The 17,059-nt window shown below is 37.5% G+C and overlaps 1 protein-coding gene across 3 annotated transcripts in view; it reads right to left on the reverse strand.

The window, feature by feature from the left end:
- The window catches only part of LOC150083141 (glutamate receptor ionotropic, NMDA 2B-like), a 223,924-nt gene that overhangs the window by 111,163 nt on the left and 95,702 nt on the right, over positions 1-17,059 (reverse strand). For 2 of the 3 annotated variants that reach the window (XM_090377835.1, XM_090377834.1), the window contains exon 3: positions 3,904-4,088. The exons of the other annotated variant lie outside the window; for it this stretch is intronic. In XM_090377835.1, coding sequence (XP_090233961.1) covers positions 3,904-4,088 — 185 coding nt within the window. The remainder of the gene's footprint in view (positions 1-3,903; positions 4,089-17,059) is intronic. 3 annotated transcript variants of the gene reach the window in all.

Consider the following 17,059-nt stretch of genomic DNA (forward strand, 5'->3'; position numbering starts at 1 on the left):
TTTTGTAATGCTTTATAATGAACAGTGCAGGAAATTAACACGTATTCAGGCTCTGCGAAGTAATAAATTAAACAATCATTGTAATACTGTCAACGCTTTCGTATTTCTTCTTGGATTTTAACACAATAAGTGAAATATAACATATATTTAACGTTTCTGTTGTGATTAATATAATAAGCAAATAGTAAAAATTCGTGAATAATGCATTTAGCAAAATTATAACAAAACAAAAAAAACCCGACTTTTCATAAGCGAACCGTGAACATTTAGTTTCTGTGTATTAGGGCAAGGCCATATTGACCATTCTTCCTCCATAAGGCAACAAACTTCAGCTACAATACACGATATATGGTTAATCTAAGTGATATATATGAAGAATAAAACAATAATTGCCCGATTTTAATGAAGTTTGAAATTGTTCAACAATTTTTTTTTTCTAGAGGAGTCAAATATAAAATTTCACGAAGATCCATCCACTGGGAGTCGACTTATCATATGCGAACAGACTGACACACGAACATAAAAAAAATCTGTTTACACTCCACGACAATCATGTAAGGTCAGAGGAGTTTATAAGACGGATAGATACAAGAACATTATCATATTCAGTAGCCATGCTGGTTGGAACTATGGTCACTCTAAGCGCCTGTTGTTCTGTGCCTTTACACGTGACCAGAGAAATTTAACACCACAGTATCTATTTGTAATATGACACGGCTCCATAGATTTGCTAACACTCCTAAAAACAAAATATTTGCCTGCGAGTGTTCTTTAGCTGACTTGCCTGTCTAGAGTAATGAAAACCAAGAAGTTCAAGTACAAGATGCCATGCAATTTTCACTCGAAACATACTAACTGAATGGCCATATTCACAGACCAGCACTGGTGCAGTGATTGCTGAACAGTTGGTCATCCACTGAAAAAGTCAGTATCCAGCAGACCCATCACACTTCTACATTCTAACAAATAAAAAAAATAAATAAAAGACCATGAACTTTGCGTTCATGGTCTTTCTTTTTGACGTGATAATAATTGTGTATATTCGCTGTTATGGCATATACAAAAACATGAAGTAGGTCATTAATATGGAATAGTTTTCCTTCCCATTCTCGCTCTGCTCCCTGCCGAAAGTCATCACAAATACAAATTATGGTCTCCCTTACGAGGCAAAGTATTCACTCTAAGAGGCGTGCGCGTGTGAATTGATGACTTCGTTATTTTCTTATTTTGCAAAAACTGTATAAAGTTTGTACTGCTCTTTTATTAATCAGAATCCGTTACTATGCTTAAAAGTTTAGTTTTTTGTGCGAATAGGGGCAGTCGCTTAATTCTCTCGGTTGAATTCCGTACAGTTTTTTTTTTTTTCAGAAAAACAAGAATTATGCTTTAATATTCAAGACGGAGCAGGGCGACAAATATGGAATACTAAAACCACCTCACACATCGACTACTATAAACTGGTGATAATTTTGCAATATTTTCGACTATGTTGTTGCAAACATGGCGATGGAGTTCAGAAATCTCTTATGAGGTGTAGGAGTTCACCTCTACTACTGTATTGTACTGCCATTACAGAATATTTTTGGAGTCTTGGTATCATACGTTAGTTTTCTGTTACAACTGCTCAGCATGCGATCTTTGTACTTTGAAGTGCATAAAATGAAAGTCCGTAGATCAGTAAGAGTAGTCAATCCGCAAAGGTGAACCCTCTCTGTTCACTGTTCTCTTTTCTGCCTTTTTTATCATTTTACTGGAATTTCCTGTATTCACTGTGTATTCGCTGATACCATCATGCTCTGCTTCAAAAGAGCACAGTTCAACACAACTCTGATCAAATGAATTATCTAAAAAAATCTATGATCATAAGGCAAATTATTTGGCTTCTTCTTCTTTTTAAACCTCAGTACATCATCTTCATCAGCAGCAGCAGCAGCAGCATCGTTCCACTAGCAACGTTACAGAGGCAACAAGAACCCTTAAATTCCTAGGAGTTATATTATATTCAAATTTATCACTCAAAGTTACAGGGTGTGCGCTCAAAAGTGTTTTGGGATCAAATGGACGATTAAATAAATGGTTCAACATTATCAACATTTTGATAATGTTGGACGCCAGAATGATTCGAAAGTATTTTGGGGATCAAATGGTCCAACAGAGACAGGCAGGTGGCGGCAGTGTTTAGGAATGGGGGATGTTTTCCTAGGAATCCCTTGGAGTCCTCATACCATTAGACCGCACTCTGAAAGCAAAAACTACCTATCCGTTGTCGCTAATCAGGTACACTCCACCATGATGGCGCACCAGATGGTACACACATGTGACATCTGGCTTCCCAGATGGCACAGGGGTGTTCCAGCAGGAGATAATGCGTCCTGCAAAGCTGCCAGTATTATTTGAGTATGGTTCGGCGAACACGAGTTACAGTTACTGTTTTGGCCACTGATTCGCCGGATATGAATCAGATAGGAATTACGTTTCACATGATCCCATAGAACATCTCTGGAATTGTGAGGAGCATCAGATCTGGCGATTGCATCTTCCACCATGGACTATCGCAGATCTACGGGAAGCAATTCTGGCGACTTGGTACAACATACCGCCTACAACTTTCAGAGGCCTTATAGAGTCCATACCTCGTCGTGTGATAGGGCTGTACTGGCGACAAGAAAAGTACATACCCACTATTAGGTAGGTGGCAATAATGTTTTGACTGGACAGTGAAGGAGTACATATATAGTCCGGAATCTGACTGTTACTACATTGCATCTGCACGGGTAGCACAGTGGTATCGCCACCGTCCTCCCCACACCGGGTGGAATAGGCCCGGGTTCGAATCCTGTCGATGATGGGCTTTTAGTGGGTTTTTTTCACTAGACAGCAAAGTTCCCTCCCAGAAACTGGGGTTTTTTTCTTCCAGCAAACAGGCAAATCGACCAGAGAACACACGCAATTTACAGACAAAAAAAATATATGGGTAGATGTAATCATTTATGGGGGGGCCCTAATATAATTTTTTTTGTTACTACACTGCAACAATCTCTCAGTCAATTCGCTTTGTAAGGCCAGTTTATTTGCTAACATCTCGTCAACATACCAATCCCAGGTTCAATTACCTTTCTCTTCTCTGGATTTTTTTCGCACTTCAACTTCGCCAAGAAATTTGCAAATAATCTCAGCGATTCGATTGCCAAGGTTTGACTGGTTGCAAATGTTGTTTTGTAAGTAGAGCAGAAATTAACTTCTCCCTTTCTCCACTCAACTTTTAACCCTTATTTATCTAAGGTTGTTTATTTATCTGACTCAATTTATTTATTAGGTAATTGCGATCTACAAAACACAGACATTCTGATAATTTTAAAAACTGTACACCCATTACCATCCTCAGTGTGTTTGAATCTGCTATATTCTCTAAAATAACTTAAGTGTGTTATCTTCATGACTTTTTTTTGTTAGTTTCTCGATTCGGGTTCATGCCCAAATACTTCACAGCCTTTAGCCCTTGAGTAATTGAAACAAACATACACCAGAAATATTCCGCAGAACAATATGCAGTATAATGTGCGAATACGAGTAGAGAATTGTGTTCGCAATGGTCGTCGCCATTTAAGGGACACCGTTTTCAAACACTGTGGAGTGGAACATAAATGCTTTGGTGTACATTATTAAACTATGATCAATAAACAACTTTCCAATTTGTACAGATGCCATTTCAATCGTAAAAGTGGGTAGTTTTTATTCTATTTTGTATAATCATTATTCATATTGTATCCTTCGCAATTTTATTTGTATGCTCACTACTATCGATGTAACTGTCTGCTATTACACATTTATTAATGAAATATGCACTGAGTTATGTAAGTAAATAAAAATAATAAACATTGAAGATATTTTAGAACCTCCTACTTGTAATCCTTGCTCATTTTCTGAGTTTGATCCCTGACTGCTCTTATGAAATCGCCATGACCTCCTAAATCGGATGTTAGCACGGAGAACTGACTCCAAGAGTAATGCCTCAGGATGCTCAACATCGCTTCCGACTGATGTTTAACTGATGGCGAAAGCTGTAATATTTTTGAATCTGATCCCCGCTGTGTGAAAGAAAGTATTTGTAAATAAGTTGCGACTGTAAAGAAGAGATATTAACAATGACAAGCAGATATCTCTTCTTGTAGTAATAAATACTGAGGAGATAACTACTTAATTTTTACATTTAAAATATTCGCCCTAAATTAATATGAACACCTTTTAAACGAGAGGAATTCCAAGTTGGAACATGCAAATATCATGCTAGCAGCATTCTTCGATTCTTCGAAGCAGTTAATGAAACTGCTTAACAACGAAACAAGCCAAAGAGTAAGAAATAAAAGCAAATATGAAATGTACTGATTAATACCGAATGCAAATAACTGCACATGCACTGCAGTGGTTGTTTTCTAACATCATGAGAAATGCCAAAATTATACCATCACTGTCTTTTATGTGCCTTCCTTTGCTAAATTTAAAAATGCAGAGCTACGTATGTTTCCAATAAAATCTCATCGCAGCAAAGAAAAAAACTTTCTTTTTTATTTCAGTTTTCATTTGCTAGCTTTCTCTGATTATAGGGCATGCTGTGAGAACTTGAGCTACTTCCAGGTATATGAACTATGCATGCTACTTTGCACTAAAAGATTCATTCCATTTCAAAGATCCATCTCAGTTTGCGAAATTTTTCACATACTTATATACGAGTGCTTTAAACAAAAATCAGCGAGAGTTTCATGGCCAATTAAATGCGTGTGAATTCGGTTAAATTAAATTATTCTTCAGTGATGCGGAGATTATTCCTACCAAAGGCATGAACATCCCATCGCCTAACAGAAATGACCATAAGTTAAATTACACCCATTAATGAAATTCCATTAAAATGGTTTCAATAGTGAAACGTAATTATATCGAGTTCCCGAAGAAATGCCTCTGTTTCATAGTCATACCCTTAGAGCACTTTTATACAAAAAGAAGAGGAGGAAGTCATGCGTAATTCTGGGGATTAATAGGGAGTATGATTACTCTTCACAGTCAAGTAGCTTTCAAAGAGTAGCTATCGTGATGCTTACAATATCAATAAGGACTTCAAGAAATAAATGCTATTTTCTTGATCATAAAGGGGAATTTTATGATAATAAAAATCTTTTCTTGATCATAAAGGGATGGGGACGCGTGTGACTTTCTCTCCAGATCTCCTGAATCAGCTTGTTTCAAGAATGTCAGCTGATCTTTAAGGAATACTCGGGCCTAATTGGTCTTCGCTTAAAAGAGTCTTTCCACAAAATTGGAAAAGCTCACTTATTATTGTAAATGGAGGGGTGGTGGTAAAACCATAGGTAGGCCTGAATGGTTTCCTTTGTTAGGCGAGGTCAAGCAGCAATTCATCCTATTAACAGACCTCTAGCTTGCACATGGGACACTAGCCTTCTCTTACGATGTTGCTGTAATCTTGAAATTACCAGTGCTGACACTCGTTAAGGCTCTGTCCACCTCAGCTTGCGACTGTCTGCTATCATCCTGCCGATAACCTTTCAGCTCGCTCTAAGTCTTCTTCCAAACATCTACGTTGCATTTCACAGAAATTAGACAATGTGCGCTACGTTCTGTACTTATTTAGATTAGAAATGAGTACCTCATGTCAAATTTTCACATTTACTTTAAAATCGTACGAGTAACTTGACATGATATTGGAAGATCTGTATCATAAAACTACACCAGGACATCAAGGTTCATATACACTTACGAAATTACGTTTAAAAATGGTTGTGACTTAACTCGTGGAGGTCAGTGTAGGATGCAAATAATTTATGTAAGCAAGCTGCAAATGTAAAAATCGGCATACCGCAGAAGTGAGCAGTTTAACGCGAAGGGAGAAATACAATGGCAGAATTTCTAAAATAAAAAGTGCTTTTACATTGTATCATCTTTTAAAGACATTCTAAATATTACAAAGAAATTTACAATATCATTTTGCAGTGCAACGATAGCCTAAAATATTTTTTTTATTCTAGGCTCCTAGAGCTCTTACAAAATTTATAAAACTGACGTAATGCATCATCTCCAGAAAGCCAACGTGCAATAGCTAAATATCGACTAATATATATCAGTGCACACAATAGGCTACCACGCATTAAGTGCATGCCCTCATTTCTTGCAAGTTCAAACGGTTCATTGAGATGGTTACAGAAATATGTTAAAGTGGCGTGGAAAGTCAAACGCAATTCTGAACTTTGCTCTCTAACTGTTATCGGGAAGAGCACAACGTTTGGGTTACCTTTGACATGTATTTCAATTTTAAATGCTGCACGTTCTATTATCTACCTTCATGCACAAAGTACATGATGCTGCACGCATAAGTACAAAGTACACACACACTACAAACACAATCATGCAAAAATATTTAAAGCACAATACACTAAAAAGCCAACTACCTGTGTCTGCGTCCGGCGAGAGGCAGCGATAAGGAAGAAGAAACACAATTTTATATTCAGCAACATCCAGTAGTGCCTACTGTAAACAGGCATAATGCATATTATTCCCATCAACTACAAGCGCACTCTACCTAAAGATGCCATGCTCTCAGGCTACATATGTTGTTCTTTTGTACTTTTTGGGCGCACACACAGAATCAACGAGTTGCATCTAAAATATATAAAAACTTTTAATTTGTACAGTCTCATTATACATTGGCTCTTAGATTGTTTATCCACCATCTATAAAGTTCTTGGCAGTCAAACAGTAGAAATTCCTGTAAATAATCTAGAGATGCCTGAGCAACATGGAATACAATTGATTATTAACTCATTGTAGTCCTAAGGAAATAATGATGAAAGTAATAAAAGTAAAAAAAAAAGTAATGAATGAATGCAAGATATGAATGAATCCAAATGGTTGTGAGAAAATGTCAATTTTTTTTCGGTTGCTTTTTACAACTGAGAGAAGAAATTCATAATTGTTGAAATGATTCACGTAATTAAAAATGTGAAATCGCATCATGTGAGAGTACTAGATTGTAGTCTGAAATGAGCCACATCATTACAAATCATAGTGCTCTAAATTATGATTATTATAATGTATTTTTCTTGTACTTTCATATTATATTATACTTTTGTTATGAATTAAGTCTTTTCAGAAATAGATTACGACTTTACGATCGCCCTGAACAAAAATAAGGTAGGCTTTAATCGCTCAAGTTGCGCCCCTATCTCCAAGAGTAGCTTTTGTGTTGAATTGCCTACACTCCTGTCTAAAAGTTCAAAATCACGTTTCATTTTTCTTAAATTTCAAAGTTTTTATTAAAATAGGACTAACTCGTTTACTAGTTCTATTAAAATATTTTCTATTATGTGTAAAAAAAAAAAAACAAACCTTAAATGATAATTAAGAAATATTTAAGAAATTTCTACCATAATCGAGAATGAATATTCCAAGGAGTGTAGAAGACTCCTGAATATGATGGAACATTATAAAAAATTTCGGAATGGGGTAGAACATTGTAGGTGATTGTAGAATATTCTAGAAAGTGGGAGTATTGTTTCAATATTACAGAATACTGTAGATGATTTCGAGCCCTTTATAATAATATAAATCGAGGAGTAAGAGCAGTAACTTATAAAATTGAACACCCGTCATTCGGAAAGAACGCTTGGTGTAAGCTTTAGATGTTTCGTGATAAACATGGCAAAAAATAAGGAACTGAGTGTTGAAAAAAGAAGTGCTGTTATAACTCTGTATAAAGAAAGTTCTTCTGTGAGAAGAATTGGCAAAAAACTAGGTATTTCATTTAAAGGAGTACAAACTACTATTCTGCGACGCAAGGATACTGCCATTTTAAAGGCCCAACCACGATCAGGACGACTGCGGGTAACAACGGAAGCACAAGATAAAACCATAACCCGGTGCAGTTAGACACTAAATACACAGTTTTATAAACGCAATCGACGACTTACTGCACCTGAAATCCAAGCTGAATTTAATAGGAACAGAGAAATTTCCATGTCTACATCCACCGTAAAACTTCGATTTAAACAATCATGACTTCATGGTCGTGTAGCGGTCCAAAAACCATTATTAAAACTGGAAAATCGAAAGAAACGGTTGGCAAGAGCCATCAATATTGGACAACTGAAGAGTCGAAAAACGCTGTGGATGAATGAATCCAAATTTGGAATTTTTGGATCCAAGCGTAGAGTTTGTGTGAGATGATTAACTAAAAAAAAAAGAAAAAAAATGGATGGTGCCACAGTGCCTGCAGTCAAACTCGGTGGCGGTTCCATCACGATCTGGGTTTGCTTCTGTTTTTTTGGAGTGGGTGACATCGTAAGAATTGAAGGAATTTTAAGAAAAGAAAGCTATGAAAACATTCTTGAACATAATGCACAATATCCTCTGGATTTTTATTTTGTGGAAGCAATTTTATATTGCAATAAGACAATGACCCGAAGCACAGATTTAAGCTGTGCAGGGTTTCTAACAACTAAACAATAGGAGGGGGAGGATATTGGAAATTATGGTGTGACCACCTCAAATGACTTAAACCCAATAGAGCTTTTATTAGCTCATTTAGACTGTGAAGTCGGTGAAGTTCCCCCATGTTCCCAAAAATATGGGAAGATCTTGCAGATCGCTTGGAATAACGTTAGTTAAGACAACATTAGACACTTAGTCAAGATATAGTTAAGATACTATTATAAAATTAATTGCCAGATTGTCACATATGTGTAAGGCAGTGATAAAATTCGTGGGTGGTGGGATAGTTTCATGAAAAATCAGTATAGTTGATAAAATCTTAAAATACTTTGTAGTGTTTGTTTTTTTATTATTTTTAAATCTTACATTGTCATAGCTAATTAAAAAAATAGTAATAACGAAAACTGTTATCATACTCTCTGATTCCAAACTTTTGGCAGGAGTGTAGTTCACTTCTTGAGCAAAAAGCTCGGGGATAGAAAACTGCTGTTTTTAGGAGTTATATTTAAATTCCATAATGCTTTCAATATTGTAAAATTTTCAGCTTCTCACAAGTTCATAGTAAGGTACGGGCAGTTATTCTAAGATATTCACGCAGTTCATAGCTCTCTCCAGTGATTGTAATTTGGGGAAGGTGGATCAGTACCATCCTTCTTATCTTCTAGAAGTATGTTTCAAAACTTGTTGGCAAGGGCCAATATGTGGATCTTTTCATTCTTTTACTTTCACCTTGGGGTAACTTGGAGGTTTGAATCTGCCTTGTAATACGTGTTTGAAAATTGACGGTTCGGTATTCTCTAACTATCAATAATATTTATTCACACCTTTCATTTGGTAATAAATACCTAAAATTCCTGAGGTAAGGATTTTAGGCTATCAGTAAATAATGATTTAATTTAGTAATAAAGGTTCTGAAAAGTTGACTGCATTCAAAGGTATTTAAGAAAGCGAGTTATAAATGCTAATGGTTGGCAGAGTCCAGTGGTGATCCAAGGTAGTAGCTATATCACCACCCCTGGTATATCGATTCTCAAATACGGCAATCAATTATCGGACACTACCCATTTTCTGTCCGTTATTTAGAAAAATGGATGAATTTGGAAAAGTATTTGAGTAACAAAAGGTTTGTTCAAGGGCTGACCATTCGCCAAAGTAGCAGTTAGAGGCGAAATTTCAAACTTGGAACCATTAGTTTTTGCAGTGAATATTTGTTAGAGGATATACCACACGAGAATATTTGTTAGAGGATAATAAGATTGTCTAGTTGTTATCGGTGAACAAGATTAGAGACTCATCGATATTAACCGATGAATTACGCAGTGTCTGAAGAATTAGGTTGAGGTAGCGATTCACCAGACACAATTGGTGTTTGGTGAATATTTTTAGATCTTTTAGATTCCTATTGTAGATATAAACACAGCAATTTTCATCCATTCGTAATTGCCCATATGCTGATAATGATAATAACAATTAAGTAGCTCAGAGGATTGTGGTTTTAAAAACGCATGTAGAAGTTGTCAATTCGACAATGGAACTTTGGAAAGCACTTGTATGTGAATTATTTTTCCTTACAGAATATTTCATCAACAGTAAGTATATTTTGGAAGAGAAAATAATTTCATTTTTACTATACTTTAAACTTTAACTTGTAAAACTATAGTAAATATTATAATATAATTTAACTTTATTTCTACTACAATACATGTACTGTATATATATAGTATAGTTTGCTACATAATGCTCTCTCTCTCTCTCTCTCTCTCTCTCTCTCTCTTCAAAAAAGGACTATGCCTGTAGAACAAATTGCAATACAGAAAAATAATTCTTTTAATCCTGTCAGGGATTCTCAGAATGCATATCGCTGTTGAGTTTTCGGTCAAAAATAACTAAAGAATAGTTAGGGGGAAAAAAGAACTCTTAGGTCTGGATTTTATCACGTATATCCGAAACAGTAAAAACTAATTGTTTTTATTCGTTACACTACTGAAAAAACTGTTGCCGTTATGCATATAATATCCTATGTAAATGGCAGTTAGTCATTTAAACAGAGGCATCAGTTGTTGAGGGCATATTACTCTCTCTCTATGCGACGGAAATGAGGGCATCATCATCATCGGTTCAACAACCAAAAAAACAATATTCACAGCGGAATTCTGGTTCTAAAATATGCGAACTGGAAATCATGTCTTACACCCGAAGAGAGAGAGAGTTAGGTTTTCCCTACCTTACTCACTGTTCTTTGATTCTTTTCACAGAAACTTTGATAGCAATATAAATGAGAGATAAAAGTCTCCCTGGCCAGTTCCATATGGATACATCACCTTCTTAACATCATTAAAGATAAACAACTAATAGCCACAGTATACATCTCAGCACCCCCTCATATGGGATTCATGTCATATGAGGGGATGCCATTGTGTCATTGGCAAATATCTTTACCAGAACACCAACATCGGAAACTACATCTATTTGACGTTACTTTCCAACCAACTTGTTAGTAATAGCATAGAGCCCTGACGCCAAACCTTAATCAGTTGTTTACCAACAAAACCAACAGGAAAACGTTCTTGCAACTTGGTGGAACCGCCTAATTCGAATGATGTACTCCATGTAATGTCCCCTGCATTCTTTTAAGTAATGCTCTACCACTGATATAGTATTAATGTGTTATTTTTCTAATCAAAAGTATTATCACTTCCATAATCATTATCATCATTATCACTCTCATAATCATTACCATCATTATCACTCTCATCATCATTACCAATTCCATTATCATTGTTATAATGTGAGTCTCTGGCTTCAGGCGGTAATTTACGACATTATACTCATCCAAGTCATGTAATTCTCTTGTTGCAATAAAGGTTTCTCTCTCTCTCTCTCTCTCCTCTCTCTCATGTATTTCGTATTTATAAATTAACTCATCAAATTCTAGTTAATCAACTCAATTCCTTGTTCAGACTGTACTCACGGTATACGATTTATCTTTGTAGATGCAAAATTCGAGTCCCCATATCTTGAACAAACCTACATTCAAGAACGGTTTTGTTAATGGCTTTCAGCTTCATGTTGTAAAGTTTTACACAGTGCTGCTCTCGTTCTTAAGTTACTCATGCGAACATAAATAAGTTGTTACATATAAATGTTTCGTTATAGTCTGTTTCTCCCCCTCCCCACTTGCCGTATGCCATAATCTTGATCTGAGGCGTTGCGGATGGGAGGCACTCATCATTTAAAATGTCCTCTTGCTTCATCAATTTTTTTGTCATTATGGAAGTTGTAACCTCCAGTTTCCCAATGGAATACACCCCGGGGTTTTGTTGTGCAGCAAATGAATTCGTCAGTGGAGCATCCAATATGACCCGTTTTCATCCTCATATTAAGACTTCAACACTTCAATCAACCCCTCAATTGCTCATGGGCACCTGCACACTATGGGATGGATGCGTTCATAGCGTGCCTCTTGTGATCACTGCTTCGTACACACCTGAGACTTTTACGCTAACATGTATTATCGTGTAATATAATTTCTCCTCAGTGGGACAAAAAAAAAAAAAAAAAAAACTACAGTACTTTGTCATAGTGCTAGATACTCAATAAAGGTCCCTTAAGTGGAGTAATTTTCTTCAGAGAGCAAGGACACAAATGCTCACTCTATAATAAGATAGAATATTACCACAATGCTAAACAACAACACTCATTAGGAAACCATAAAGGATACAGAGGAGGACACGGAATGCTCACTCCATAACGTGATGACCAGAGGTCAGGGAAGTGCTCACTTCATAGTGAGATGGGATATATTATCAAAATGGTGAATACCAAGACTCATCGAAAACCCAAAGGGTACAAAATTTGATGATCGGACGAGGACACAGAAATGCTTTAAATAAAAGCGGATTTACTCACACCTTCAACGGGCAAATCTCTGACCAGATGAAGTATTGTCGGCTGCAGTACAGTCACCGCTCTTCTCTGCAAGATTCCCAGACCACCACCGTCCTCAGAGATTTCACTGTCTGTATCTTACACCTGAATGGTATGTCCAGGAAAGCAGCGGCCGCATGGTCTCAACGGCTGCCGTGGTGTAATTTCTGGCCGCTCATTCTAGAATTTTGTCTTACATGCTCCAACATTCTTGAAGGGACAGAAATCCACACTAATTCAGAAATAGAGACCCAATTCGCACAGAGAACAGTCTGAGTGATTATCCTCTGTGCGGGATCATCTGTGTAGACCAATAAGCACTACTGAATGGTATTGTTGACCCACTGTGTACAAAAGCCCGTCCAACTAGTTGGCCTCTGTACTAGGTCAGCCACTGTCCCTGACATTTACAGAGTTTGGATATGCGACACAGAGTATACTGCACTGAGTTAGGGAGAAACCTCGGTGTACTGGGCCAGCTGTATAGACCAACCGATTCTACGCAAAGGCTGCAGTCTTTCTGAAACCAGCTCTTTCCCACATTGCATGAAAGGAACAGAAAGCAATGTCACTACGAACGCTCCGCCGCCGTTAGCCAGTAACCGTAAACCTAACAAAAGCTTTTCTTGATACCTCTTAGTTAAATGTCTTAAAAACCAAAGGGACAACAGTCCTCTTTAGAGGATTATATTTGGCTAGCTTTGGCCTTCTTGCCTCTATACGAGAGTTCTGTCCTCACTGTGCTAACCTCAAGACAACAGCGTTACCTTTTCACAAATGAATTGACTGTGAGTTGAAGGAAAAGCATCACAGATATGTAAGGCAGTGCATCACATTCATCTCTTGCCCCTCTGTATCTTGCTTTCGGTAGGTTCTCCTTTTTTCAGGCGAACTTCTCTCTACATATATATATATATATGTATGAGTGCAAACGTCTTTAGAATGCTATACTTGATCTTCAATAACTACCTTCATCGAAGGATTAGCCGTACCCTTCCGATTTACAAGAAGGTCGTCCGTTAATTTCACAAATTATTACATTAAAAAACACCAATGTCGCGTTCGTTTTGGCTTCAGATTTATTTTTCTTATCTCTGCTATGAAAGAAAGAAAGCCTTGCAAATTCTGTACCCACCAGACAGAATCTGACGGAATTTTCAGCAGAATATATCAAGACGGCGGTGAATATCACTTACGTAAAGAGCTGCACTCTGCATCGAGAAGGTTTGGATGGGAAACGCCACAATGGAAAACAACGCTGTCTCTCTCATTGTCAAACTATCGTCCGAAGGCTGTGATGGGTTTGCAATTGTTTGGAAACCAGATTTAACTTCCTGGTCCGAGCAAGAGGAAGGATTCCATCAGCGTTGCACTTAACCAACCCATTCAAAGCCTTAATCATTCACCTGAATGAGATCTCCTTGCAGGTGCCCAGTTTTGTGACGCTACAATTTACAGACATGAAGCCTTTCTTGGTAAGAGCACCCTTTTGTTCCCTTGACTAATTTCGTTGTTTTCCTCTGCACTCGTTCCAAGAGATTCACAGCCTTCCTAAAATGAGGCCTCCAGACCTGTATGTGGTACTCAAGATGTGGCAGTATGTCGGATGCTGTATGAAGTACTCAAGTTAACCATTACCTTTTACAATGGGATAATTAACTATTTATCCTTGCTAGAAAAATTCCTGTATGTTATGCATAATTTGTTCTTGTTTATACTTCGATCAGTGGAGTTTACAATAAATCAATAAATACAAATTTTAATCGTATTTAGTAGTCACGGTCTTGAACCCCGGTCCACTCAAAGATCGTGTGCTACTGCATGGCGCCCTTGACCACTCGGCTACGTTAGAAGACCCAAGGTGAATGTTGTATGAATGATATACAAGAATTTTATTCAAATAAGACTAAGTGCAACTAGGCATAATATTTTAAGAGTTTAAGATTCTATGTCAATATAATATCGGTGTAGATACATCATAAACAACTCTTAAAGAAAAACTACGATCGTAGTGTGAAAGGCATCATCTCATCAGTATCTCATATTGTGCTCATCCTTCTCAACCAGTTACCATGTGTTGCGCTACCTCGACTAACTATTCACTAATAGCCTTCTCTGTTAATGAAGTGTTACTTATACGTGGTAACTCTTTGTGAAGAATGAGCACAATATGAGATATTGATAAAATGATGCCTTTCACACTACTATCGTAGTTTTTCTTTAAGAGTTGTCTATGCTATATCTACACCGATATTATGCAGATACAAGAATTTTATATACAGGAATATAAAGCAAATACAGGAATTTTCCTCCTTGCAATATTTCTGTATATATTTTATACAAATTGTCTATTTCAAACGTTTCGCAATTGTATCGAATGTCGTTTCAGGACTACAAAGTGGATTTGTATAAAAATCATTTTAAAATACTCAACCGAAACAGCTGAGACGCACCCTCCCAGTTGGCAAACGCCGTCTCATAAACCAGGATTTCCAAGAAGATCCACAGTAACAGCAAGCCTCCATTCAGTAAAACATGTAGCTGTCTGGTTTTCGAAACTACTATCCACTTTGGACAGTAGTTTCAAAAGTCTTTCATTTTACGGAGGGGAATCCAATCAACATGACGGAGTGCACCTGGTCTGCAAAAAAATGTTTAAATACGCTCTAGAATCAAGTTTTGGTCTATGCGAACAAAAGGACCCAAAGACTATCAAGACACAGTCAGAGCATCACACATTCATTGCGGGTTTGTAGTATAGTGTATGATGGATCATGTTTTCATGCTTTTTGCCACCGATGCATGATGAAACTGCCCGATTGTTCCTTGTAGAACGTTTCTTGTGTAGAGCGCATGTGTTGAAACAAACACATACGCCATGCATTTCAAGTAATACTTCTCTTTCTCTCTGGAAATTAATTCTATATCTATAGAGACGGCCACTCAAGTATTCGTTTCAAAATGTGCCCGATAATTTTCTGTCATTCCGCCATTATTTTTACTAGAATATCTCTTAGAGAACTTTGCTAAATCTTCCAATTGATGATGCAGTTTATTGATTACGGCGGCGCATTATGGCCATGTTACCCTTACGCTGTAAAGCCCTCTAAATAAATAAACAAACAAACATATTGGTTTCCGCAACGTCTCGCTTTCCCGTATGTCAGTTTGAAGTTATGCATTATTTTACGACATTCAAAACGCTGGTTGCCATGTGTTCTTTCGATGTTTTGTGGAGAAAATGAAAAACTATTTAAGCTACATTAGAAATATTCTTCCATTAGTACTAGTTTCGTTTTTTATTTATGTTTTTTTTTTAGAAATCCGCCCTAGATCAGGCTGCACGATAGTGATTGGTGAATTTACTTCACTTCAGTTAAATGTGAGGAAGAGGATTTTCTCAGGAAGAACTCGGGGCTTTAGTGAATTATAAGATTCAGATATTCGGATTAATCATATTTGTAGATTTCAGAATTTCCCAGTATACAGGGTGTCTCAAAAATATACGGCATAACTTCAGGAATGAGTTCCTCATATGTAGACAATAAAAATATTTTTTTTTCAACATAGCTCCAGAAATGCTTGGTTTCCGAGTTTTGAAGGTCTGTCTATGACACTTAACTGTTCACATTATCTTATAGTAATTGTTAAAAATGTATGTCCACTTTCTGCCTGAATACAACCTCACATCAACGTCTCATGGACTCGCGAAGACGATGCCAAATTATGGCATGTTTCGTATTGTCTCACAACCTGTCACAATTTGATTGCGGAGAGTGTCCACATCAGCTACCGGAGTCGAATACATCAATGACTTTAAATGGCCTCACAAGAAGAAATCTAGTGGATTTAAATCAATTGAGGGTGGAGGCCAGGCAGTTGGTCCACCTCTACCTATTCACAGAGCAGGAAACCTTCGATTCAGGTAATTGCGGGCTAGGTGGCTGAAATGTGCGAGAGCGCCATCGTGCATGAAGTGTGCTTGTTGACGAATGATCAGTGGCATGTCGTCCAAGAAATAAGGCATGTTGTTTTCCAGAAAGTTTCTGTACGCCTGCCCTGTGAGTTTTTTTGGAAGTACATGGGGCCCAAATAACTTATCACCAAAAACACCCGCCCAGACGTTGAGGCTGAACCGCTGTTGGTGATGTGATGGAAGAATTACATGTGGGTTTTCCTCAGCCCATACATGCTGATTGTTAAAGTTCTGGATTCCGTCTCGTTTCCTAAGGCAGGAAAGTGAGGAGTTGTACCACACTGCTGCAGAAACCACTGGCAGAACATTACTCGCGCAGGGCAATCTGCTGGTGACAAGGCCTATACCCATTACAGATGGTAAGGATACAGTTGGTGTTCTCGCAACACTCTCCAAATAGTCGAACGTTGAACAGCCAGTTGCATATTGCTATTTTGCGTGTGCTGATTCCAGGAGTGGCATGCACAACATCCAAAATCTCCTCCTCTACTTCGGGAGTCGTAGATATTGGTCGTCCTCTGTCGGTAGCACGAGGTGTAAAGGTCCCATGTTCACAAAGGCGGCGATGGATACCTACAAACGTTTTCCTGTCTGGACATCTTCGTTCTGGGAACCTTTCGTGGTACAAACGACGAACCTCCAGAGCATTGTCGTCCGCCA

The sequence above is a fragment of the Mastigoproctus giganteus genome, chromosome 7 (assembly GCF_048544385.1).
Source record: "Mastigoproctus giganteus isolate SK-2022 chromosome 7, ASM4854438v1, whole genome shotgun sequence".
Classification (NCBI taxonomy): domain Eukaryota; kingdom Metazoa; phylum Arthropoda; class Arachnida; order Uropygi; family Thelyphonidae; genus Mastigoproctus; species Mastigoproctus giganteus.